Source organism: Dipodomys spectabilis, unplaced genomic scaffold, assembly GCF_019054845.1.
Source record: "Dipodomys spectabilis isolate Male_0828 unplaced genomic scaffold, ASM1905484v1 ptg000210l, whole genome shotgun sequence".
Lineage (NCBI taxonomy): Eukaryota > Metazoa > Chordata > Mammalia > Rodentia > Heteromyidae > Dipodomys > Dipodomys spectabilis.
Genome location: NW_024870887.1, coordinates 3,279,706 through 3,307,652, shown reverse-complemented (window position 1 = coordinate 3,307,652; position 27,947 = coordinate 3,279,706). Strand labels below are relative to the sequence as shown.

At 43.6% G+C, this 27,947-nt stretch overlaps 1 protein-coding gene across 2 annotated transcripts in view; it reads right to left on the bottom strand.

The window, feature by feature from the left end:
* The window catches only part of Mapre3 (microtubule associated protein RP/EB family member 3), a 55,987-nt gene that overhangs the window by 4,694 nt on the left and 23,346 nt on the right, over nucleotides 1–27,947 (bottom strand). For both annotated transcript variants that reach the window (XM_042696783.1, XM_042696781.1), the window contains 2 exons: nucleotides 887–1,014; nucleotides 213–358 (listed from right to left, as the gene is read on the bottom strand). In XM_042696783.1, coding sequence (XP_042552717.1) covers nucleotides 213–358; nucleotides 887–1,007 — 267 coding nt within the window. In that variant the 5' untranslated portion in view covers nucleotides 1,008–1,014. Of the gene's footprint in view, nucleotides 1–212; nucleotides 359–886; nucleotides 1,015–27,947 lie in introns of those variants that run through there.

The window sequence follows — 27,947 nt, the reverse complement described above, 5'->3', positions numbered from 1 at the left end:
GGTCCATAGAGGAGAAAGGGAAAGGAAAGTCATCATGGCGTGATGTCAGGTGCTGGAGTGTTTTCCACTGTGCCTTCAACTGTGGAGAGTCAGGGGGTAGAGAGTTGCATGTTGAAATGACCCAAGCAGCCCTTGTCACCCTGGCTGGTGGGCCATCTTCTTCCCCAGGGGCACACAGCTCCTCAGAGACCCCTGGGGGAACAGACACCTACTTTGTCAACACCCATCTTCTTGAAAGCTGCTTGCAGCACCTTGAAGTTGTGGATGTATTCATGTTCTAGTTTGGCTTGGAACTTGACCTTCCTCAAATGCACACAGCCAGGGAAGAGCATGTCCATGAACTGGCAGTAGGCTGCCCCTACAGAGAAGAATGGTGGAGGTCATCTTCTACTACTTCAGTCCTCTGTTGTCTTGTCCTAACAATCCTGGGCCCCTCTTTTCCCTCTCTGTCCAAAGGCTGGGGCTAATACTCCAGTTTAGAAAGGTTCCCCCCAGTCTTCCAGGAATAAATGCAATTGTTACTGTCCATTTACTTACTTATTCTTGGGTGGTGCTAGGCGGGTGCTAAGCGGGCATCCTGGCCCACAATGGCTACTTATTGATGCATATCTCGTATTATCATCATCAACACTATATGTAGGTGAAGCCTATTGGCCACTTAGCTAGACAGGTGATAGTATCTCACTATGTAGACAGAAATCTGAGACCTAGAGAGCTGTAGTAACTTGCCCAAGGCTGCAGCAGCAAAAGAGCTGGGTGAGCGAGTAGGGTGGGCCTCCAGAGCTCTCTCTTTATGCTAATCACAAGCTACAAGCCTGCTGTGCTATTCTGCCTTCCTACTCTCCCTTTCCCTCCAACAGGGCCACTCCCAATCCCAGCCTCCTACCTGAACAGAGCTGTTCTATCTTGGTGTAGTTGAGGTGCAGGGAGTCATTGACCCACGCAAGCATATCATGGCGACTCAGATTTTCACTGGTCACAGATGTGGAGTACACATTGACGGCCATACCCCAGCTGCAAAGAGAGGAGAGGCGAGGTCAGACAGGGCCTCATGGGGTTTTCCAGCTGCTAGGAGAGGAGCCAGTGAGGCCTGGAGCCCTACTTCTTGGTTACCTTGCTACAAAAGGGGGGCATATTCATTCATTCATTCATTCACCATTTATTTCATTTTTTAAAAATAGAATCTCAAATTAGCCTAGAATTCACTATAAGAGGCTAGTTTTGAACTCTTGACTATCTTTCAGCCTTGCAAGTGCTACCACGTCCCAACGACTCCATTTTTAAAACATTTAAGCACCTGGCACGTGTGAGGAGCAGGTGATACAAGGGTAACTAGTATGGTCCCTGACATTAAGGAGTTCAGACAGGCAAATCCACTCAGTAGGGAAGGATGGACATAAAAGCACATAAAAATTCAAGGATGGCACAAACAAGGGTGTGAGCTCTTCGGTTTGGCAGGCTCCGTGAAGGCATTAGAGCAGAGATGTTGGAGCTTAACAAGAATAGGAATTTTCCAGACACATAAAAGGATGGGGTAGAAGGGCACTGCAGGCTGAAGGACTAGCAAGAGCAAAGGATGGCTTATTCCGAGAACTCTGGGTTGTTGGGGAATTCTGAGCATCATATTTCCGTTTTGGGGCATAGTGTGATGAGGTTGGCAGGCACAGACCTGGGAGGGTTTTGTTTACCACGAAGAGGAGCCTGGAATTTCTATTTAGTCAAAGGGAAGCCATGGAGGTTTTAAGCAGATAGTATAACCTAACCAGATTTATGTTCAAGGAAGCCAGCTAACACTTCTGCCTCTCCTCTGACTTCAGATTCCCCATTTTTGTGGCCTGTTGGCCTCCTGGCTGACCCAAAGACAACGAAATTTCATTTGTCCAGAACCTTCTCACAAAATACGGTTCAGCTTCCGTATTTATTTTTGCATCAAATGCCCCAACAGCCCCTAAGTGAGCTAAAAACTCACTTTAGGGCATCATCTGAGCCCCTGTGCGCCTCAACCCTCCTTCCTCAGTATGCGAGGCTTTTCATTTACTTGGGGGCTCCTAGATACTTTTTCTGTAGCCAGAGCCACAAAAAACCTTTCCCAAGCCCTTTTGGCCTGCAGTCCCTTCCCTCCCCTGTGTATCCCAACACTGCTGTGGTCAGAATCTATCTAACAGCAGGTCCAGCCACTTGTGCTCCAGCTTCAAGCCCGCAGTCATAAACAAGGCATCTGTGGCCGAATTTGCCTAGCAGTCTTAGCACTCACAGGGTTGGAAACATTTTTGACTTGGTGTCCAAAAATTTGAAGTTGGGAAACTTCACCCTTTGGGATTTCTGGCATCTTTGGGGGCCTACGTTCCTGTAGTCACACAACAGCTGGCACTGAGCAGAGATGCTCCCCTCTGACCGGCAGGCATGGCTGCTGCCCACCCCATCCACCAACTCACACAGAGGCCAGCTGTTCGCTGTTGCTTGTCACTGTTAGAGAAGAGCAAGTGATTTCGGTGACTTGATCTTCATCAGAAATGGAGAAAACAGACAGCAAAGGGACTATGTATTCCCAGAATTGTGGAGCTCCTACTTCTAGAGCGAAGAATATCTCCCCAGGCTTAATCTGCAGTGTTTTGTGAAGTGAAAACATGCCCCACACTCTTTCTGGTCCCCTATAAGCAACTGACACTCTCCCCTGCCCCGCCACAAATCCTGGGGCTTGAACTCAGGGCATGGCTGCTGTTCCTGAGCTTTTGTGAACAAGACTAGTGCTCTACCACTTCAGCCACAGTTTTACTTCTAGCTTTTGAGTGGTTAATTGGAGATAAGAGTCATGGATTTTCCTTCCTGGGCTGGCTTTAAAGTACAATCCTCAGATCTAGCCTCCTGAGTAGCTATGATTACAGGCGTGGGCCACCAGCACCTGGCAGCAGCTGGCTCTAAATGCCACCCTCCCCCAACACATATCCAATTCTAAACAGAGCCCATACCTCTAGCCTTATTGCCCACTTTTTCTTCCAGTTAGAGGCTAGAGCTCCCCATTTGCCCTGTCTGGAAAGTTGCTGCCACCCCAAGTTGATTCCTTCACTGCTTCAGAGATTCACAAATACCACCGGACCCGCAGCACTGGTGTAGTATGGGAGTCAGCTTGTGAGATATTTTATTCTCATACCTACTGCAGACCTGCTGAATCAGGATCTGCCTTTGACCAAGATGCCTACAGGGTCTGTACCCAGGCAGGGGTGGACTGCACTGATTTAGAGAGGAAACTCAGCTCACCATGTGCTGGGTTGGCTCCTCTCATGCCTCTATCGTGAACTTTTTTTTTTCAGTACTAGGGTCTTGGAGTACAGGGGGTTGCACTTGGCTAGGCGGGTGCTCTACCTGAGCCATGCTTAAGCCCTTAAAAGAACTTTTTCGGGCTGGGAAGGTGGCTCAGTGGTAGAGCGCTTGCCTTGCATGCCTGAGGCCCTGGGTTCGATTCCTCAGCACCACATAAGCAAAAAGAAAAAAGCTGGAACTGGCACTGTGGCTCAAGTGGTACAGCGCTAGCCTTGAGCAGAAGAGCTGAGGGGCAGCGTCCAGGCCCAGAGTTCAGGCCCCACGACCGGACCAAAAAAAAAAAAAGAACTTTTTCTTACAATAAGAATTGTGAGAGAGAAATCCTGTTATTACCAGGTGTCAGTGGCTTATGCTTATAATCCTCACTACTCAGGAGACTGAGACTCGAGAGTCTTGGTTTGATCTTGGTTTGACAAACTGAGAAGCTCCTTCCTTCAATTAACCGGCAAAAAGTGGAGAAGTGAAGCTGTGGCTCAAGCGGTAGAATACCAGCCTTGAGACCCAGGACTGGCACAAAACAACAACAAAGAAAATTCAAGACTGCCAGCCTTTAGCAAAACAAATACGCGTTAAAAATTTGTTTCTAGTTCTTCATCCATTTAAAAAATCAGCCTTATCCTTTACTGCCTGGAATCCCAGGCAGGGATCAAAAGCCAAGAAAAACAAAAATGATTATCTTGGGAGCTTCTGAAGACTTAGAAACTGGCAGTTTCAGAGGTTTTCCAGGGTAATTTTGACTTGCACAGTGGCTTTGAGCCTGCCGTCCTACATTCCAACCCTTGCACTGAGCCTCAGACTTGGTTCTTTGCCTGCCTCCTTATCAGGAAGTGCCTGGGCTCCCAGGCCCTGTCATAGGCAAGGTGTTCAGTAAAGCTAGAGTCACTGATGGCTGAATGACATCTCACATTTTCTCCTCTTAGTATCTTCTCTGCTCCCACCCCATAGGGCTTGGCTTCAGCATCCTCTCCAGGGACCTTCCCCTGAACCCTGTGTGGGATGCATGTCCTACACCTCTCTTGCTCTGTCACCTGAGCACAGATCCCCCTGAAGTCATCTTTGACCAATTTTTAGTGAAGAGCAACTGTCTGACCATGTTGGCAGAAGGGAAGGGCAGACACTGGAGCTAAAAGGGTGTTTCTGAGCTTCCAGGGGCATCATCTAAGGAACTAGCAGGGAAAATGGATTGTACTTAGGACTTCATACTTGCCAGGCAAGGACTCTACTACTGGATCCACATTCCAAGCCTTTTGTTTTAGTTTGTTTTTTAGGTACGGTCTTATACTGAGTAGCTGAGATTACAGGTATCTACTACCACATCCAATCCCCCTCTTCTTCTTGGTACCAAGAAAAATTCTCCACTTTCCCTAGAATTTAAAATACAATTGAAGACCTTCCTGTCAGAAGTCATCAAGAACTACATGGCCACTTTAAAATGTTCAGGTCTTCTCAGCTTGCCTAGACACTCCCGATTCGGTGGTGCCTGATGATAGGAGGGTATTTTTCCATACCTCTCATCTTGCCTGTGACAGGGTAAGTAGTAACAGTGACGGTAAAAGGAAACTGAGAAAATGGTTCTTCTTGGGACCCAGTAATTAAGCATGCTGCCATTTCCATGGAGCTTTTGGATGAGTGGGCAGTCAACACTAGAACCCACATTTGGGCTGCTTTCTGCCCTGGCTGGGGGCATCTTGGCTCAGGATGACTCAGCCAAAAGTATCCAGGGGTGTCGGCAAGAATCCTCCATTACATGTGCCTGGGCTCCAGGAAGAAATCAGCCTTCCTGTTTCCTTGCCCCTCACCAAGCGGAGGAAGGCGGGGAGCCCTTTTAATTTTCCTCTTGAATTTTGGCACTATGCCTGGAACTAAATATGGCCAGCAGGTGGCACCCAGGTTCTGAGCAAAGATTCCTTTAACTGCCTCCCCCATCCCCATATCATCTTTCCCTGGCTCAATTTAGAAAACAGAGAGTCTCTGAACTTGGATCTAGCCCCCAAAGAGGAAGCCAGTGTCCATGAAAATTTGGTCTCAGGGAAGGGCCTAGCGTGGCGTGCCTGTCCTCTCAGAGCTGGCCCAGCACTAGCTGCATGAGCGTGGGGGGGGGATGGAGGGGATGGGGAAGGGAGGAGGGGTCCTGCTCTAGGGCTGAACTGAACGAAACCAGCTCCCTTTCCCTTAAACCGTAGTTGAATTTGTCAGACAGTCCAACTTTGGATGGCCTTTGATGTGGATGACATAGGCCTGGACACAAAGCAGACCAGCTGCTGGGACATGAAGTATTTGCCCAAGCATCTGGTTCACTGTGACCACCTGCCTCAGTAACAGCAGAGACAGTCCAAGAAAACAGTGATAACACATTTGTACAAGAGCTCTTTACCTCTGAGGGAGAATAGAAGGTAACAGCCGGAGAGGGCAGCTCTGTCTCAAGAGCAGTAATAGCTGGGTCTTCTAACCCTGTCTTTCCACCACCATCTTTGACACATAGTGACTGTCTGGAAAAGCCACATCCTGACTAAGTTATAGCATGTCACCCCTCAAATGGGGCTGTGCCTCTCCAGATAGACCAGATCAAGACTTGGGAAAAGTCTGTTTTTCAGGGTATTGACTCCTGGTAAGACTACCATGTCTAGAGATGGGGGAAGAAAAAGTCTAGGAGGGTGATCCAGGCACTGGTGGCTCATGCTTATAATCCTAGCTAGGAAGCCTGAAGCCAGTCAGTGAGACTCTTATCTCTAACCAGCAAAAAGCTGGAAGTGGAGATGTGGCTCAAGTGATAAGAGTGACAGCCTGAGTAAAAAGCCAAATGAGAGTATGAGGCCCTAAGTTCAAGCCCCAATAATCCCACACAATATAAACTTTAGGACATTTAATCTGGTGTCTTTGCTTAGTCATTTCTTATGCCAGAATCCTAGGGTCTTGGCACATTTACAGTTCTTGTTGAAGGTGAGCTACTGGTCAGTTGCATACTGAAGCCTTGAAAAATGTTCATCAAGCCCAAATCTTGATATCCAAAGGCCAGAAGCATTTCTAGAGACCAATCACCTTTCCCAGATGCCCCAGATGCACTTATCTTAGGAACTTCTATTCTGAAATTATAAAGATGGTCAGTGAGTCTGAATACCTCTGAAATCTCACACTCAATTCTTAATATTACCAGCCTACATTTAATTTTGCCTTTGTGTTTTTAAATCTTCAGTGAAAATCTCTCTCTACAGATATGTATTGAAAATAATTCAGGATCCTCAATCTTTCTTAATTCTCAGAACTCTACCACTTGATCCATATTTCTACTTCCAGGTACAGGGCCTGGGGCTTGAACTCAGGGGCTAGGTGTCCCTTAGCTTCATTTTCTCTACCCATTGAGCCACCACACCACTTCTGGCTTTTTTTGGAGATAAGAGTCTCACAGATTTTTCTGCCTGAGCTAACTTCAAACCACAATTCCAAGATCTCAATCTCCTGAGTAGCCAGGATTACAGGTATGACCACCAGTTCCTGGTGCACTTTCAGCATTTTTTTTTGGTCAGTCATGGGGCTTGAACTAAGGGCCTGGGTACTGTTCCTGAACTTTTTTGTTCAAGGTTAGTGCTATATCACTTTGAGCCATAGTTCTCCTTCCAAATTTTTCGTGGTTAACTGGAGATAAAGTCTCATGGACTTTTTTAACTGGGCAGGCTTCGAACTACCATCCTCAATGTCAGTCTTCTAAGCAGCTAGGATTACAGGCATGAGTTCCCAGCACCTGGCACTTTCAAGTTTTTGTTGTTTTGTTTTGTTTTGTCTGTCATGGGCTTGAACTCAGGGTCTGGGTGCAGTCCTTGAGCTATTTTTCTAAAGGACAGCACTCTACCACTTTGAGCCCCAGCTCTACTTCTGGATTTTTGTTTTTTGAGTGGTTAACTGGAGATAAGAGTTTCAAGGGGACTTTTCTGACCTGGCTGGCTTTGAATCTCGATCCTCAGATCTCAGCCCCTTGAGTAGTGAGGGTTGAGCCACTGTCACCTGGCTACGTTCAGCTTTTTGATGGTTAATTAATTGGAGATGAGTGTCTTGGATTTGTCTCCCCAGGGTGGCTTTGAACCTCTATTCTCAGATCTCAGCCTCCTGAGTAGTTAGAATTATAGGTATAAGCCACTGGTACATGGCGCCAGTGGTCTTTTTACCCTACATTCAGCCCTGTTCTGATGGTCTCTAGAAAATTCCTTGTAGATCTCATCTCTTCCCAGGATGGCTATGAAAGACACACATTTTCTATTACTATAGGTAGTGACTGGCATGCAAACCAGCCATCTCCAAAGTCTATGCTTTGATAACCCTGAATCTCTAATGAGACCACCTGGGTTCAAATTCAAGTCCTATCATGTCCTGTTTGATTTTAGGACTTGGATTCCACAGCTAAATAATGGGACCAGTGACAGCTCCCATCTCATAAAACAGTTGTAAGAACCAAGTGAATGACTGTACAAAGCCTTGAGCATAGAGCTTGGTGCCCAGTGTTTGCCAAGTGTTATCAGCATTACTATCCAACAGTGAAAACCCAAAGGTATATATTTGAGAAGAAGGCTCCCAGTACAGAGCCATCTTTGAACTCTGAGACCACAGATAGGCCAATTCAGAAGGAAGACAGACTGCAGAAATGCACTTTTCTCTGCCCTGTGTCGAGGGACAGCCACCTGGATTTTCTGAAGTGGAGTATCTAACTACGATCCTTCCCCAATGCAGATTTCCCATATATCTACTTAATAGATACCACCATACCTTCCAGGAAAACTGGAACAGACACTGTGGGACCAGAGGAGAGTGAGCTCTGTGGAGTCTGCCAAAACCTTTCTGCTCCCAGTGTGGAGCTATGCCCATCTTCACTGGGCTACCCTTTCCTGCCCAGGCCCAGGAGGGCTGAAGTCACCTGTTTGGAAACTCTGCAAAATTGCTACCCCTTGCCCCCTTGGCTCACACATCCAGGCTGTCCTGGAGTTGTGTGCAGGCAATATATGCAGGCAGGGATGGAGAGTTCTGAGGGCCTGGAAGAGCCCTGCTAGCGGGTCACAAAGCCCTGGTCACTCAGCCAATCACCTTCTTCTAATGGCCAAGCAAGGACTCGACTCATAGAGAGGCTTAAAGTTGAAGCAGTCAAAGTAGAAAGGAGCCAATGGGTAGTTCCAGGGTTGGCTGGGACAGTATGCACCTACTCCAGCAGATCCAGCACGGACAATTGTAGGGACAGGTAGGGCCCAGAGCTTCTCCAGGATTCCATTCTCCCAACTCCTTCATGTTATATTGCTCTTCCCAAGATCCTGAGCCTTACTGCAGTCCCAGACACTGTGTGTTGGTATATTCTGCTAAACACTATCTGGACTCTGTGGGTTACCCTCATTCCAGCCTGGGAAATATAGCCACACCCCTGTAGCCACTGTTTAGAAGTTGTCCTTGGGGGAGGCCTGGGTATATTGTTCTTGCTGACCATAATTCAAAGGCTAAAGGGAAACCCAGGACCATAGTAAAGAGAACTACTTCTCACTGCTAAAATGAATCCCTTTTATTAGGCTCACCCATATGGCCAATAGAGAGGTCCTAGAAAACCTCAAAGTTTTCCTTGGGGTATCTTTAAGTTCTTTAAATGCTGTTTTATATATATATATATTTATATATATATATATGTGTGTGTATGTGTATATATATATATATACACATACATATATACATACACACACACACACACACACACACACACACACACACACACACACACACACACACACACATATAATTTTTTTATACTGGTACCAGGGCTTGAACTCAGGGTCTTATATTCTTTCTTTAGCTTGATCTACCACTTGAATCACACCTTGAGTCTGGCATTTTACTGGTTATAGTTAATTAGAGATGGAGTCTCACAGACTTTTCTGCCTGTACTGTCTTCAAACTGACATGTTTAAGCCAACCAACTTCTATAGAGCTACCATCAAACCAAGGCTACCAGCATCTGGCTTCTGGAGGCTCATTTATCCTCTACCCTTTCTGCCAGAAAGCCTGCCCTAAAGATATCCAGAACAAATTTAGTAAGATTCAGTGTGCATTCTCTGTCCTCTTGCCAGCATTTCAACCATTCTTTTTGTGGTTGTCCTGGTACTCCACCCTGCAGGCTTATCCTGCAGGACTAACCCCAACTGGAGATGGCCAGCCCCCACCTGAGTGAGGACTCACACTGGAGAGGTTCCAGAAGGTTCCAGAAACTTCTCTTCTGGCCGTTACAAGGAATTCCTACCAGGAACACCCTCCCCCCCCTTTAATTTTTGAGCTGGTACTAGGGCTCAAACTTATGGCCAGGAAGCCTTCTCAGCTTTTTTTGCACAAAGCTGGTACTTTACCACTGGAGTTGTAGTTCTGTTTCTGTTTCTAGCTTTTTTTTTTTGTTTGTTTGGCCAGTCCTGGGACTTGAACTCAGGGCCTAGACTCTGTCCTTGAGCCTCTCTCTGCTAAAGGCTAGCAGTCTACCACTTGAGCCACAGTGCCACTCCCAGTCTTTTCTGTTTATGTGGTACTGAGGAATCAAACCCAGGGCTTCATGCATGTTAGGCAAGCACTCTACCACTAAGCCACATTCCCAGCCACCATCTAGCTTTTTAAAAATAAATTTTAAATTACTTTATTGTTATTATATAGGTAATGTACAGAAGGGCTGTAATTAAATGAGTCAGGTAATGAGTACATTTCCTTTTGGTTAGTGCCTTCCCTTTCCCCACTCTCTCCCAAGTCCCTTCCTCATGTGTCCGCCCATGCGTTATATGGTACACTTTTATCAGTGTCCATGTATGCATGTGTGTGTCTAGATATATAAGTATAGCTAGATATCAATATCAATATGTACATAAATATCTTTAATTTTTGTTACGGATGGTTTTAGTTTTGCTGTCAATTGTGAATGATAGTTTCACTGGGCACACCAGTTTGGGTTGGCAGTTGTTGACCTTCAGGGCTTGAATTACACCATTCTAGTCTCTCCTGGCATTCAGAGTTTATGGGGAGAGATCTGCAGTAATTCTGATCTTCTTTCCATTGTAATATAGTTTCTTCTTTAATTTTGCTAAATTTAAATTTAATTCCCTAATAAAAACGAATTCCTTAAGTCCAGAGTTTTCACTATGATGTATGTAGAAGTATTTCTTTTTGGGTCCTGTCTTCTAGGAATGTTATATGTGGAGATTCTCTCTAAAGTTTGGGGATGTTTTCTGTTAAAAGTTGAATGCTTTTCAGTGCCTTCAGTTTTGAATTCTTCTCCTTCATCTATTCCGACTATTTGCAGAGTTAATCTTTTGGCTGAATCTGCCAATCTTGGATTTCTCTTTGGGATGTTCTGAGTGTTTTTTCCATACTTTTGATTTTTTTGGTTCTAATTCCTGTGTTTTATCCTCAGCTCTGGATACCCTATTTCCTATTTTGCTTAGTCTGTTGCTTATGCTTTCAACTGTGATCTGCAATAGGGAAATTGAGACTTTCATGCTTCCAAAATGTTTGTTGATATCAGTTCATAGGGTGTTAATTTCATCTTTTAATCAGGTATATAGTGTTTCTATCTCCCTCCCCATGTCTTTTTGGGTGACCTGTATATTCTTGGTCATTTCCTCCTTATATTCTTCTATTTGTTTTTGGATATGCACTGTCATTTCATAGGCTAATTGTATCATCATTGCTTTAATGGTCCTTTTGTCCTCTATCACTTTTTCTTCACTCTCACAAGGTCCTTCCCTGGACTGCTGTTGGCTTTTGAATTTGGTATGTTGTCTTGATTGTTCATGAGTTTCGTAATCTTTCATTGTAATTTATGCAATTGGGTTCAGGGACTGTTGGGGACGTATTAAGTTAGTAGTGGTAGGGTGTGACTCACTGGATGGATCTCTGACTTTGTGTTTAGCAGCTTTCACCTCAAGGTGGTACAAACAGTGTAATGGGTCCTGGCCAGTTGTTAGGCCTCTGTGGTGGGCTGGGTGTCCTAGCCTGGGTTTAGGCCCAGTGGCAGGTTCCCATCATGAGGTACCTGCACAGAAGTCTACTGTTCTGGTCTGGACCTGAGTCTAGAGTAGACAGATGCCCACTAGTGGTAGTGGGGAGGTCATGTGCCTGAGTCCTGGACTGGTGTCTACTTCCAGTGAGTTAGGAAGCAGCATTCTGTTGCCTGGACCTTGTTTGAGTCCCAGAGGGGGCCTAGTCACTGTGTGATATGGGGACGTCCTGGACCGGCATCTACTTTCCACGTGGTGGGGAGTTGCATTCCAGTCTCTGCATCAGGTATGAGCCCAGGAGGGGGCAGGCTACCATAAGGTGTTGCAGGAAATTGTCTCCACCAGAGTCCTGGACCAGTGTCTAATTCCCAGGGTGGGGAGCTGCATTCCAGTCTCTGGACCAGGTGTGAGCTCTAGAGGGGGTGGGCTCCTTTTGGGCAGTGCTGGGGAAATGGTTCCCACTGACATTTAGCAGGTCAGGTTTTTTTTTTTTCCTCTGTGTTCAGCCATGGCTACAGAAAGTGCCCATTTTCAGCTTTTGCTGAAATGAGTCTCACAGAGTTTTCTACCAGGGATGGCTTTAAACACCAATCATCAGTTCTAAACCTCTTGAGTAGGCTTACAGCCATGAGTCACTGATGCTTGGGTTATATTTCTTTTGAAGTTACTGCATGGTTGCTTTAACTGGCAAGTATCTGCTAACCACTAACACACATACTAAATGGTCTGTGGGGTACCCTGAAGCCGCAGTACCATTTTAAGGCCTGGGTGTCTTGTCTTTAAGGAGCCTTTGTTTGACTAGCCAGATTAAAAGTCTCCCATAAAATAAGGGATCAGAAAACTAGAAGTGCTCAACAGGGCACATACATTTGTCTTTCATGCTCTCTGCAGCATGCAAAGGATGAGTGAGGGCTCAACAGGAAGGGGGTTTATCAGGGTATCTGGTACCTACTTTAGGCTTGCAAAGATGTCAGGAGGTCAGCAGTGAAGAGAAACTGGGGAACTGGGAACACTGGGAACATGTTTACTATTACTGTTATTTGAAAAAGTGAGTATGAGACCCATGACTAAGTCTTAGAAGAATGTTAGGGCACATAATCAAAGAAGAGAAGGTGGAGAGTGGTAGGTGAGGTCCAGGGAGCCAAGGGAAGGGCCAGGATCCAGAGGAGGACATCTGCCTTGTTAATGCTACCAGACATTACATGGAGAAATGGTCATTGGATTGTACAATAGGGCATGATGAAACAGTGAATCATCGTGTTGTTGGAGAATGGGGACAGACGCTAGATCTGTAGACAATTTGGGAGTTCCAGATTGTTTGCTCATGAGGATGCTAAGAAATCAGGAGTATATCATCAGGCCATTGTGTCTGTGCAAAGTTTCAGGGAGACCAGAGTGGTTGCCTGCATGGCAGCCACTTTAGTTAAAATTTGAAGAGACAGATTGAAATACAGGCTTGAGCTCTTCAGCTTTACATCCCCCATTCTCTTTTGAGTCCATTGCCTACTACCCTAAGAAAGTTCTACTTCTTTTATCTGAGCAGAGAAGCTCAGAGGTACAATCTTATGATCTCCCTCAGCTGCTTAAACCACTTTGTCAAATGTGAGAAGAAGAAACAGGGAAAATGATAATGTAATAAAATCTTAGCTAAGCTGATCATTTGGAAAGTGCTGTTTTAAATATTCATGTGCTGCACTGTTTAGCTGTGGCTAATCAGAACTCCTTCTGACCTTTAGTTTTATGGAAAATTAGTGTATTAGGACAGGGAGGAATAAACAATACTGATGACCAAGGACTCTGCAGAGGCTCCAACCCATTTGGTCAGTCACTCACCCATCACCATTTATGGAGCAGGTGCTCCTCTCACACAATGTTGAGTTTCAGGCACTGTGCCAGGTTTGGGTCCAAAGGAGGGACTGAGGCTCCTGCAGGAACCCAAGAACAGTGGGAGCTGTTCAACTGAACAAAATTACCGAAGGAAATCATACTATGATCCGCTCTTAGACACTGTTGGAGCCATGCTGCTGCTTATTCAGGCCAGGCTCACAGAAGAGGCAGAGTGTGAATTGAGGACCAAGGTTAGGGAGACGTATGAGGAGGTGGGAGGCCTGCAAAAGCTCACCCAGAATACCTGTTGCGGTAGGAGATACTGCTAGAAAGGTAGACAAAGCCACATCAAGGACCGCTGGACTGCTTTTATCCTAGGAAGAAATCCACCAAAGGATTGTTTCTTATGTGTATAGTATATTTATAATAATATAAAACACTGGTAACAATACTATAGGAAAAATAATAACCTAATTTCCAAATAAAAGTTATAATAAGTAAAACTATAGCATTTATAAACAGCATACAGTAAATAATTTTAAAGAGGATTTATTTTATTTTTTGGTGGTCCTGGGGTTTGGCCTCAGGCCTTGTGCTTGATGGGCTGGGGTGGGGGGCGGGGGTGTCTATCACTAGAGCCACACTTCCAGTCTGCATCCCTCTAAATTTTTTGTAACTTTTATTTTTATTTATTGTTATTATTAAGTAGTTATAGAAAGGAGTCATAATACCATAAGTCGGGTTATGAGTACAATGCTTCTTGGTCAATGTCACCCCTTCCTTCATTTTCCCCCATTGAACTTTTAATGTTGAAATAATTTTAGACTCACAGTTCAAACAGAAGAATTCCTATGCATTGTTGCCTAGCTTCCCTCATAACATATAAAGATGATGATGATGATGATGATGATGATGATGATGATGATGATGATGATGATGATGATTTGTTGGTCAGTGGCTTGAAATCTGGGCCTGGGTGCTGTCTCTCAGCTCTTCAGCTCAAGGCTAGTGCTCTACCTCTTGAGCCACAGCACCAGTTCAGGTTTTCTGGTGGTTTACTGGAGAAAAGAATCTCACGGACTTTCCTGCCTAGGCCTTTCCTGTCTGGTCTGGCTTTGAATCGCAATCCTCAAATCTCAGATCCTCAGATCTCAGCCTCCTGAGTAGCTAGGATTACAGATGTGAGCCACCAGCACCTGGCTTGTAAAGATCATTATTTAAAATTTTTTTATTGTAAAGATATGTACAGAGGGGTTACAGTTACATGAGTAAGGTAACATATTTCCTATCGAGCATTGTTACCCCCTCTTTTGTTTTCCCCCTACCATCCCTTCCCTCCCTATCTCCCCAACTCCTTCCTCCCCCCCCCCCCCCCCCCGCAAGTTGTAAAGTTTGTTGGCTTGTAAAGATTATTAAAATCAGGAAATTGACAATGGCATCTTATTAAAATACAGACCTTACTTGTTTTTCACCACTTTCTATGAAGTTTATCACAAGTTATGGCCACTCTACTAGGATACCAAACTGTTCAAAGCCAGGTGTTAGTGGCTCAATCTGAGGATTGGGAGGTTTGAAGCCAGCCTGGGGAGACAAATCTGCAAGACTCTTGTCTCTGATTAACCAACAAAAAGCCAGAAATTGAGATGTGGCTCAAGTTGTAGAGCATCAACCTTGAGCCAGAAAAACCTTAGTTAGAGGCTCTGATACAAACAAAACAAACAAAAACCCACAACAACAACAACAAAACCAACAACAACAACAAAACCTCCCTTCAACTACCTCTGGGAACCACAGATCTGTTCTCCATCATTATAATTTTATCATTTTATGAATGTTGTATAAACGGAACCATATAATAACCTTTTGTATTTGGTTTTTTCCCTCCTTAGTCCAGTGTTTTTGACTTTCATCTGAATAACCGCAGGGATTAATAGTTTTTTTTTCACTTCTGAGTAGTATTCCAATTAATGGTAGGTGGCTAGAAGCACCACAGTTTATTTGTTCACTCACTGAAAGACTTGTAGCTTGTTTCCAGTTTTTGGTGATTACAATAAACCCCATGAAAACATTCCCAGATATTTCTTTCTTTGTTCACAAGGATTAGGCCCTGAGAAAGATCACTCCAAACCTTTCTATCTTCTGAGAACTGCAAACCTGGTTGAGGTATAAAGAACACAGATAAAACCACAACTTGACTAGGTGCCAGTGGCTCATGTCTATAATCCTAGTTATTCAGGAGGCTGAAATCCAAGGGTTGCAGTTTGAAGCCAGCCCAGGTAGAAACATCTATGGGGCTCTTTTCTCTAATAAGCTGCCCAAAAGAGCCAAAGTGGAGCCCTGGCTCAACTAGTAGAGCACTAACTTGAGCAAAAGAGGTTCAGGGACAGAACCTGGCCCTGAGGTCAAGCCCCAGGATGGGCACAAAACAAATTAAAACAAAACAAAACAAAACAAAAACCCACCACCATTTGGAGTCCTTACACTCATTTTATAATGGGGAGTAGGAAATGTTTCTTTTTCATATCTTTCTACTTTATCCCTTACACTAAAATAAATCCTTGATCAAAACTTTCATCTTGTACAATTCCTTTTTTGTAAGATACTTTAGAAACGCTTTTCACATGCGAATCTCAAGAACTTATGATTTTTGCATAGAAACTGGGAAGTTGAGGGAACTCACCCTTCATTTGGTGACACTAGGATTATTTGGCTGAATATATCAAAGTTCAGAATGACTTATTTGAATTTCTACACAAACTTGAACAGTAACTAAAGGAGATCTAAAACAGTCAAAAACATGGTAGAAAAATGACTTAGTGGAGAAGTCTTTAAAGGTAGGATCCTGGCTCCCATTTAAACCCCCCAGTGGCTGGGGCTATAAATTTTCTCAGGATGTTGGAGTCATAAACAGAACATTCCCTCACCAGAACAAAACACTTAAAAAAAATCTCCTGTGCCTTCTGAGGTGGCTTATTTTACAGATGTAGCTATATACCCTGCTTTCACAGTGTTGTTTTTGCCTTCCTCTGGGAATATCAGTATACATGGACTGTTCTGTCTCAGAGATTTACTGAGAGCGGATTCCTCAACCACAACTTCAAGGATCTACCCTGTTTGTCATTCTGCTTTTGCTGTAGATGTGGATGGTTTTTTTCTTTTGTTTTTTTTTTTGTCTTTTTTTTTTTTTTTTCTTTTTTGTCAGTCTTGAACTCTGGGCCTGGGCGCTGTCCCTACACTCTTCAGCTCAAGGCTAGAGCTCTACCACTTGAGCCACAGTGCCACCTCTGGTTTTCTGGGTGTTAATTGGAGATAAAAGTCTCACGGACTTTCCTGCCTGGACTGGCTTTGAACCGTGATCCTCAGATCTCAGCTTCCTGAGTAGCTAGAACTATAGGCGTGAGCCACCGGTGTCCAGAGTAGATTTTTTTTTAATTTCTGCATGTGCGTGTACATGTGTGTGTGTGTGTGTGTGTGTGTGTGTGTGTGTGTGTGTGTGTTCTAGAGGTAATATAGAATCTAAGACTGAGCTGGGCACTGGTGGCTCACGCCTGTAATCCTAGCTACTCAGGAGGCTGAGATCTGAGGATCTCGGTTCAAAGCCAGCCCGGGCAGGAGAGACCGTGAGACTCCTGTCTCCAATAAACCACCAGGAAACCGGAAGTGGCACTGTAGCTCAAGTGGTAGAGCACTCGCCTTGAGCTGAAGAGCTGAGGGACAGCGTCCAGGCCCAGAGTTCAAGCCCTACGGCCGACCAAAAAAAAAAAAAAGAAAGAATCTAAGACTGACTACAGCCATCTTTGTTTTCTTTTAGGAAGGACAATGGGGTTTTCCAGAGAGTTAACAATTGTGAGTTGTCCCAGGGAGCAAATCCTTTAGTTCTGATAGACTGTTGGCCATTCCAAACTCCCCAGGGAAAGAAATCCTGGCTGACCACTCAGCAAGTCTCTAACTTTTCTGTAATCACTGAACTTAAAAGTATGGCTGGATGGTTCATAAGCACATACTCAACCACCTCAGCCCTCTGGAATGCATGCAACCTTGTTCCTTAGTAATATAAAGATCAGGCCTTTTATGAATTAATTATTCCTTAACCAATCTGCTATCGTGAGCTTCCTAATTCTCACAAATCTTTCCACCTATCTATACATGAAGATACAGACAAACCATTGGGGTTATGACAATTTTTGCCAGTCCTAGAGCTTGAACTCAGGAACTGGGTGTTGTCTCTGAGCAATTCTTTTGCTCGAGGCTAGCACTCTACCACTTGAGCCACAGAGCCACTTCCAGCTTTTTCTGAGAAGTTTACTGGAGATGAGAGTCTCATGAATCTGCTTGCCCAGCTGGCTTCGAATAGGTGCTCTGACCTCAGGCTCCTGGGTAGTTAGGATTATAGGCGTGAGCCCTGGCAGAAGAACTTTTATTTCCTCTTTTACAATGGGAGTTCTCTCTCTCTCCCTCTCTCTCTCAATCTCTCTCTCTCTCTCTCTCTCTCTCTCTCTCTCTCTCTCAATCTCTTTCTTTTTTTGTTGCTCATGGGGCTTGAACTCTGGGCCTGGGCACTGTCCCTGAGCTCTTCAGCTCAAGGCTCTACTACTTGAGCCACAGCCACTTCCAGTTTTCTGAGTGGTTTACTGGAGATGGACTTTCCTTCCCACGCTGGCTTTGAACCATGATCCTCAGATCTTAGCCTCCTGAGGAGCTAGGATTATAGGTATGACCCACCAGTGCCTTGCAAGTTATCTCTCTTGACTCGGGTACAAAGCACATAAAGCATCCCCTCCTTGTCTGATATCCTCAGAAGTTACACTAGCGTAGGCATCAACACACCTTGTTTCAGGATAGCCTTTCAAGATGACGGTCCTTCCTACTGTACAACATGTGCTTCTCACTGAAAATACAAATTTCCCAGCCAGTGTGTTTACCACAAAGGAAATCCTACTACTTCTCTCTTGCCTATTTCTATTCATTGTGGTCATACTTTGAACCCTGCTCCTCTGCCTTCCCAAGGCCATATGGCCCATTGGCTTCTGCTCTAGGAACAAGAGATTGCTGGATAACTTATCGGAGGAGACACCCTGGGTCTTGACTTAGGAACTCGTGCCCTAACCATTCAAAGAGCAATCAGGATTGCTTTCTCTTCTCCTCAAGCTCTTTCAATTCATGCTTGATAAGAGACCTAAAAAGAAGGGTGAATCCTACTAAATGTAAAAGTGATAGGATTTGCTGCTGAAGGAGATGTGAAGGAGACAGGTCAGGAAAGAACTTCATGTTCTAGCCTATGACATAGAAAGCATGAAGAAACTGCAGGAGGAGCAAGTTTGAGTGTGGGTGAAGACCAGGAGCTCACTTGCGTTATGCTGTTAATCATATTCAAAGAACACTCATGAATATTAGAGATTTTATTTCAGTGTTTGCCAAGTATGCTGCCACTGAGGCTATACCTCCAGCTTCAGAAACATGTGAAATGGGGCATAATATTCCATACCATTATTAAGTCATTCACAAATTGCCAGACATTTTTGATATTTAAATATTCTTGGAATTAATATCTTTAACATTCAGTTTTTGTTAAATATATAACTATATTACTAGGTCAAAGGTATGACATATTTTCTAAGGCTTTATATCTTTCCAGAAACCTGTACTTTTCTTTTTCTTCCAGAAGTTTATGAATGTTCACTTCAACAATGCTCACAAACATTGCTATTTTAAAGAAATGTGTTGATTTAATAATGGCCTTTTGGGTTCTTTACCCTATTTCTTTGATTACTAGTGAAGGAGACATTTCCATGATTACCATCCACATATATTTTGGACAATAGAGTTTGAAAGATGCTTGCGTGTAATAGATATCTAGAAATCCTGATGATGAATTCTCAGCATTCACACCTTCTACTGAAGATCTAGGATCCAGGGATGTCTGTACTGATCTATATCCATGGCATTTATCTTTTTAAAAGTAAGTCCTTGATAGTCTATATAATTTATTATGTAATGAAACTTATCCTGAGATATTAGAAAACATCCCTTTATGAAGGTTTTGAAGACTCACCTGAGATGCATCTGAATAATGTTGCCATACTCAAGCTATACTGAAATGTAATTTGAGATAGAAAAAGTAGAAGTTTGGCAACAATGTAGAAAGCCTACAATCCTAGGAAGCCAAGACAAAGCAAGATATTATCTATGATATTTCTCCCTCATATTTCTTTTTTTTTTTTTTTGTCAGTTGTGGGGCTTGAACTCTGGGCCTGGGGGCTGTACCTGAGCTCTTCAGCTCAAGGTGAGCACTCTACCACTTGAGCCACAGTGCCACTTCCAGTTTTCTGTGGTTTATTGGAGGTAAAGAGTCTCATGGACTTTCCTGCCCGGGCTGGCTTTGAACCCGATCCTCAGATCTCAGTCTCCTGAGTAGCTAGGATTACAGGTGAGCCACCAGCACTGGCTCTCCCTCATATTTTTGTCTAGAAGATTGGTGTGAGATAAAACAAAGTTAAGAAAGGGAAATGACTTAGGTAAGTAGAAGAAATTGAGAATTCAAAGGCAAACATTAATTGTGCTACCAAAATAGATAGCCTTGTGGTGAATTTCCTAAAAACTACATGGACACATTTAGCCATGTGGACAGGCAGTGCTGTACATGAAAAAAGGAGGGAAAAGACCCTGAAAGGCCCCATTCCAGCTCTGCAGCTTGTGATCTTCCATGCTCTGGGGAATGGCAGCCTTCCTAGGCTTGAGTTTCTTACCATAAAACAAAAGCACTTTTGAGCAACACCATGGGTATGACTCAGAGGCACAGAGATTCTCTGCCACAATTCACGGACAAGAGATGCAAATAGTCAACACAGGAAGCACTCTCACCTTTGTTAGCAATCTAAAAACATCTGTCACCAGACAGTCATGAAGGTAAAAGATAACCTCAGGTACAGCCATAGCAAACCTGACACTGCTCAATTCAAGTTAGATATGTGTGTGTGTGTGTGTGTGTGTGTGTGTGCGTGTGTGTGTGTATGTGTGCACGTACACATATTAATCTTAGGGCTTGAACTCAGGGCCTGAGAGCTGTCTCTGAGCTTTTTTGTTCAAGACTAATGCTCTATCACTTAAGCAATAACTTCATTTCCGCCTTTTTGGTGGTTAATTAGAGATAAGAGTCTCATGGACTTTTTTGCCCAGGCTGGCTTCAAACCATTATCCTCAGATCTTAGATCCCTAAGTAGGTAGGGTTACAGGTTGAGTCACTAGTGCTCAGCTTAGGCCATGGATTCTTTTTTTTTTTTTTTTTAATTTTTTTATTGTAAAGATACTATACAGAGGGTTACAGTTACATGAGTGAGGTAATGAGTACACTTCCTCTTGAACATTGTTACCCCCTCCATTGTTTTCCCCCTACCATCCCCTCCCTTCCTCCCTTAGCCATGGATTCTTAATGCAATTTTGGTAAGTAGAAGGACACTGAGGACTATGATTGTTCAAGTGTGCAGGATTGACTTTGTGGAGATTACATTGGGGAAGGAGAGATTTTGGTAGAATCCTTCCCTGAAGAGTTTGACAGTAGGTGATAGAACAAGGCTGTGGCTTCAGCTAGATTCACAACAGATGCCTCATAGTGTCTTTCTTTTTTTTTTTGTTGTTGGTCATGGGGCTTGAACTCTGGGCTTGGGTGCTCTTTAGCTCACGGTGAGCACTCTACCGCTTGAGCCACAGAGCCACTTCTAGTTTTTCTAGTGGTTTATTGGAGATAAAAGTCCCACAGACTTTCCTGCTTGGGCTGGCTTTTGAACCATGATCCTCAGATCTCAGCCTCCTGAGTAGCTAGGATTACAGGTGTGAGCCACTGGCACCCGGACTTTTTTTTTTAAATAAGTTTTTTATTGTGAAAATACCATAGAGAGGGGTTACAATTACATGAGCAAGGTAATGAGTACATTTCTTATCAAGCATTGTTGCCTTTTCCTTTGTTTTTCCCCTACCATCCTTGCCCTACCATCTCTACAACTACACTCCACGGCGCCCCCCCCCCCCCCCCCGTAGTGAGTTTCTTTTCCTTTCTCTTCTCTAGTGGTGGTATTAATGGACAAATAAGCATAAAACCATACCCCAAGAAAAGAGCTCAGAGAACCCAGAGTCCTTCCAGTACTCTGGGGTGACTTATGTAAAGGACCACTAAACTAGAATCCTTGCCATTTTCATCCTGGCATCAGACTTCTAGAGTGCCCACCTGCCTGCGTTCAGCTTTAGTTCAGCCTAGCTCACCACTCACTCCTCTGAGCACATAGATTTCATGAATATTTTAGTACCTGCTGCATGCACAGAGAAGATCCGGCCAAAGGACTTCAGTCCAGGAAGTCTTCCTCTGGCCCATGTCTGAATCCTTGATGAGGAACATGCATAGTGGCTAACTGCTCACATAACACAGTGGTGATGCTCAGGGATAATTTACTCTTAATTCTACTTCCCCAGGAAATTGCAGCATGTCACAATAGCAGCTTCATGTGATTCATTGTCCCCAGAATCCACTGATACTGTCTTCTCAGCTTTTTCTCTGTTACAGATTGTGGCCAGTATCTCCCCTTCCACCCGCAACCCCATCTTTAGGAGCAGCTCCAAGTTTTTCCTCTATCCTCTTAGCCACATAGGTCTTGTTAGACATCCCATCCTCCCAACTCTCATGTATTAAACTCAGGGTCTCACACTTGTGAGGCAGGTGCTCTACCACCTATAGTTTCCAGACTCAGTCTTGAATAAGACATTTCTCTAAGGTCCTTTAGGGGAGAGATAATCCAGTTTGAAGACTTAAGAATCACATAAATATTTAAGATCAAGAGAGACAGTGGCAAAGCAGGGAAGGATAGGAGAGCTCCCTATGACACTGTTTCCTAAGCGGGGGCCAGCAAAGTGTAGGCCACAGCTCTATCTGCTTTTCCAGTAAAACATTTTGTTGGAAAAACATTCATGCCCATTAATTTACCTACTGTCTACAATTGCTGTCATTTGACAACAGCAGAGGGCTCCACTCCCACTGCCGATAATGTAGGCTAGAACTCAGCCTTGTGCCCACTTTGCTTGCTTGCTTGCTAGGTTTGCTTGCTTATAGCTGGTGTTCTATCACCTGGACTACACTTCCACCAGGATGTTTTTAATTGGAGATAAGACTCTTGAGGACTTTTGAGCCTTGTGATCCTCCGGATCGTAGTAGTTAAGATTATAGGTGTAAGCCACTGGTACCCAGCTCAGAATGAAGTAGTGTTCTGACTAAAACCATCTTGCTTGAAAAAGTCAAATATGTATTAACTGGCCCTAACAGTACCTACTGGTCCTTGTTAACAAGAATCTACTTATTAATCTACATAGGATCACCTAACCGGAGAAATAATGTGGTTTGGAGATATTGCAGATGACAAATATGTCTTCCCAGGTATTATCCAGCACTGCTGATTTAAAATTTATCTCTGTAGAATAAGTTATAGACTTGGAGACCTATCATATGGTATGCTGTAGGATCTGGTTATGGTGGCAATTTTAAACAGAAGTGGTAGTTATTATGGAAGCTAGAAAAAGTGGTTGAAGAGCAAAACAATTTTGTTCATACAATTTTGATGATATCCAGGAATGGCGTCCTGTTTAGCTAGGATTTATATTCTGGTTACCAGGACAATGCCTCATCCAGCTGACAGAAGAGAATTAGACAAGCTTGATGGTGTGGATAACACGTGATTTCCTAACATCTTCCAACTCTACTTGTCCTGATTTCATGCTCACAAAGCAAGCTCCAATTACTCTTCCTATTTTCAAGGCACCATGATATTGGGAAGAAGTATATTGCTTGCTACATTAAATTGATCTTCTGATACAAATGTGTCTGCAAACACAAATTAAGTAAAATTTCTCAGGGCTCAGTGACCTTAAGAAGAGATGATCATTAAGACGTTAGATTTAAAAACCCAAGAGGCTGTAAACCTGAACTGTATCAGTTTCCTTAAAACATGGCACACAACAGTTAAGACAGAGCATCACTAAACTTTTCCAAATGTGCAGATGCACATGTATGCTGAAATGTTGGACAGCTCCTACCTGTGAAGATGAGGGCTCAACTCCTGGGGTATCCTGGAAGCAATCCCCAACTCAGACAAGCACACTTCTCCAGATGTCCATTATATGCCTTGGGTTTTCCTGCCAGACAAGAACTTTTGGACCTATCCAGTGCTTGTGACCAAGCTGGGCCTACAGTGGTTAAGATAAAGGATCAGAACTATCATGTTCCCTAAACCCAGCAATTTCAACTAATATAGCTGAAAAGGGGATATAGAGGCTCCCAGGTGGTCTTCAACCTGGCAGTTGCACAGTGCAGTGAGCCATACTGTACACCAAGAACTTGGTCACCACCTAGTGGCCACAACTGTAAGGCAGGCATTACATTTCCTTTTGACCACCAAGCACTCTTCCCCAAGAAGCTTTCCCATCCCTGAGAGCAACTTCTGTGTTTGAGGAGGGACTTAGGCATATGACTATGGAAACTGGTATATTTTGTTTTTTGTTTTTTGTTTTGTCAGTCATGGGGCTTGCACTCTGGCACTAGCTCAAGGCTAGTGCTCTACCACTTGAGCCACAGCATTACTTCCAGTTTTCTGGTGGTTTATTGGAAATAAGAGTCTCATGGACTTTGCTGCTTGGGCTGATGTTGAGCCATGATCCTTAGATCTCAGCCTCCCGAGTAGCTAGGATTACAGGTGTGAGCCACCAGCGCCTGGCTGAAATTGGTGTATTTTGGCAGAGGAATTTGTGAATTTTACACTAAACAGCTTAAAGTGACTTAAAGTCGAAGAAAGAAAGGAGGCATAGCAAACCGGTTTCTGGTTTTGTTTGCAATGCTCTAATGTGGTATCTTGTTAGGCCTTCCAGTTGGAACATGCATAGTCATTCCAAAGCCATGCAATCCTTATGACTGAATTGAAGCCAACTCCTCCAGCCAAGTGAACAAACATAAAATGAGTCTGAAAGCACAACATGTATAGCAGGAGATAAAATAGAACCCTAGATTTCTCAGGAGAGAAGCAACACATTATGCAGAATCAACCCTCCATGTAGAGAAAAGGTTTTAAGTCATCTTCATACTTCTGGCCCACAAAGTGTTCTAACAAGGACGTAGCTAAGAAAGACACAATCAGTGGTTATTTGATTCTAGCTTTATGAGACTTATAACATTTGTACTGCAACTCTATTATCTTAGGAGATTAAGAGCTGAGGATCCTAGTTCAAATCCATCCTGGGCAGTAAAGTCTATGAGACTCTTATCTGCAATTAATCAGAAAAAATCTAGAAGTGGAGGTGTTGGTCAATTGGTAGAACACCAGCCTTGAGCAAAAAAGCCAAGTGAGCGCAAGTCCCTGAGTTTAAGCCCCAGACCAGTTCACATCCACACCAAAAAAGTATTATGAAAGCAGGAGTAGGGATAGGGGAGTGTCTCCTAGTTTTGTCTCTTTAATTTCAAAGCATAGTGAAAGTAGATGCTTATTGTTTGCTGTTTACACCTGACTTCTTTTTTCTTTTTTTTTTTTTTTTTGTCAGTCATGAGGTTTGAACTCTGGGTTTGGCGCTGTCCCTCAGCTCTTCACCTCAAGGCTAGCACTCTACCTCTTGAGCCACAGTGTCACTTCCAGTTTTCTGGTGGTTTATTGGAGATAAGAGTCTTGCAGACTTTCCTGCCTGAGCTAGCTTTGAACTGCAATCCTCAGATCTAGCCTACTGAGTAGCTAGGATTACAGGTGTGAGCCACTGGTGCCCAGCTCATCTGACTTCTATTACTTTCAAATGTCATTTCATCTCCTAGAATAAATAAGTATTAAAAAAATGATCTAAGCACATCACTTTGTTAAGTGCTAGGCTTCCCCTAAAATGACTATATATAATTTTTTGGGGGGGGATTGAACAAACATTGAGGATGCAAGGCAAATGCTCTACCACTAAGCTAATATTCAATCCTAAAATAATATTTTTGTCAGAGGGTAGAGCTATTAACTTTTAGATGTAAATATAAGCAATATAAACATGTATCATTTGTTCTCTCTTAGCTAGGAGTAGTAAGCAGTCATTTGTTCATGACTGGTCTCATTTAGAGTTTGAGAACTGACTACAAGTGTGAGACTGAGCATGGATTGACCAGAAGGTGACAGGGGCTTCCAGAGAGATGATTTAGGCAATTCCATGATAGAGGATTCTGAAAGAGTAGAGACAGACTAGCGATGTCAAGGACTCTTAAAATGAGTGCATTTCTTTCTGTTCTACAAATAATGGATACAGAGTTTTGAAATTTCTGTTTTGAGTAAGAATAGAAGTTACTTTGGAACAGGCAGGCATGGGTCATAAAATTGAGTCGTGACTTTTAATAAAGCATGTGGTCCACAAACATTTATAGTGAACTGCCACCACAAAGTTCCCTTCTTCCTTCCACTGCTGTCAAACTCTCTTATTATGGAGGCTGTAAGCAGTTTTGGTCTTAACTACCACTTCCTTCCTGCTACTGCCCTACTATTAGGACTAGTCATGCTAACTGACCTTCAGCTGTCCCTCAGAGTCAGCTCTGACCATCCCCCAGGATGGCCGTCTAAACCTCACCAGAATGTGCTTAAGTGTTCTCTCTTTTTCTCTATTCCTTCTTCCTTTTCTCCCTCCCTCTCTAATCACCCAGGTTGGCCTCAAATTCACAATCTTCCTGCCCTAGCATTCTGCATGCTGTGATTACAGTGTTCACTTAGCTAACTACTACTAGCTAAGAGAGAACAAATGATACATGTTCATATTGCTTGTATTTACATCTAAAAGTTAATAGCTATACCCTCTGACAAAACTATACTCTCTGAGAATATTAGCTTAGTGGTAGAGTATTTGCTTTCATGCTCAATGTTTGTTCAATTCCTCCCCCCCCAAATTATATATATTTTAGGGGAAGCCTAGCACTTAGCAAAGTGATGTCCTTAGATCATCTCTTAAATCCAATAAATATTCACTGTGCACTCACTGAATGACCAGACAGTGCTGGGCACTGGTGACTGACAGATAAACAGCATGAGGCCCTGCCGTTAAGGACCTTATGACTAAACAGTAGAAAAAGACATGTACGATAATAACATGACATACAAGGGCTATCGATGCAATGAATTCTTCTATGGAAACTCTGAACAATTGCAATAATTACTTTGTTATTAAGTTAAAACTTACATAAATACTGTAATCCTAGCTACTTTGGAGGCCGAGATCTGAGGACCACGGTTCAAAGCCAGCCCAGGCAGGAACGTCTGTGAGACTCTTATCTCCAATAAACCACCAGAAAACCAGAAGTGGCGCTGTGGCTCAAGTGGTAGAGTGCTAGCCTTCAGCTGAAGAGCTGAGGGACAGCACCCAGGCCCAGAGTCCAAGCCCCACAACCGACAACAAAATTATATAAATAGAATACAAATTAAAAATAACACAGATGAGTTATTAGGACCTTGGATGGCTTTTCTTATCAGTCAAGGCGATATTAGCAAAGCATCTTGCAGGGCCCACCTCATTCAGAGAAGAGCCATTTCCCTCCTTGTCCATAATGGAACAGGCACTGTCTGAGGCTCTGGAGCTTAGCAAGTATTCAGAAAACAGCTGCCAGAAGTTCCATGCAGCCTCTTCTTTAGGATTCTGACAAATGTCAGAATGCTATCACACAATGAAAGATGGTTGCATTTCAAGATTTGGTTTCTCTACTAGGAGCTGTTTATGAGCAGTTGTTCATGAGCATGTTGAGTTGGTAATAATAAGCTTGGGATTTCCTTGAAGGCAGTGTTGAGCCAGTGCACAACTTTGTCCTGGTCCAAGGTGACAGGAAAGAAGTGTGGCAGAGTTGAATGAAGCCCTTCAAGCCAACATAGACCTCATGGAATATAAATGAGAATGATTCAGGAGATCAGTGGGGTGGAGTCAGAAAAGAGGGTGATGAGGGGATGATCATGATCAAAGTACTTTATATGCATGTATATTAAAATTGGTAAAAAAAAAAAAAAGGGGGGGGGAGGGGATTAAAATGGGCTAAAGGGGAGCCAGACACCAGTGTCTCACACCTATAATCCTAGCTACTCAAGAAGCTGAGATCTGAGGATTGTGGTTCAAAGCCAGCCTGGGCAAGAAAATTTGTGAGATTCTTATCACTAATAAACTACTAAAAAAAGCCAGAAGTAAACCTGCTAGCCTTGAACTAGAGACAGTTCAGGGATAGCACAGAGGTCCCAAGCTCAAATCCCAAGGCCAGCATGTACACACCCACCCACACATACACATACACACAAAGGGCAAATGGGGGATGAATTTGATCAAAGAATATTAATTATATACATGTCTGGAAAAACCACAGTGAAAACTCTCTGTATAATTAATATATGTTAATAAAAATATTGAGCTCAGAATTTGGTGTGTAAATAAATGACCTGAGTGTATGATGACTATTCAGATTCCTGACACTCCCACAGAGAAGCAGATATGGACCAGGGCTTGGGACTAGTCCTGAGACCTCGCCCCAGTGACCTTTGCAAAGTCTCCCTGCAACTGGCCCTGCCCTTGCCACTGCTAATCAGTCAGTAAGGAGCTGAGTCACTGTTATTCAGTCAGTATGAAGCCAAGTCACTGCTAATCAGTTAGTATGAAGCCTAGTCAGGACATAGCATATTTTTTAACCTATGGGGTTTTTTGTTTTTTGTTTTTTTTTTTGGGGGGGGTCCAGTCCTGGGGCCTGAACTCTGGGCCTGAGCGCTGTCCCTCAGCTCTTCAGCTCAAGGC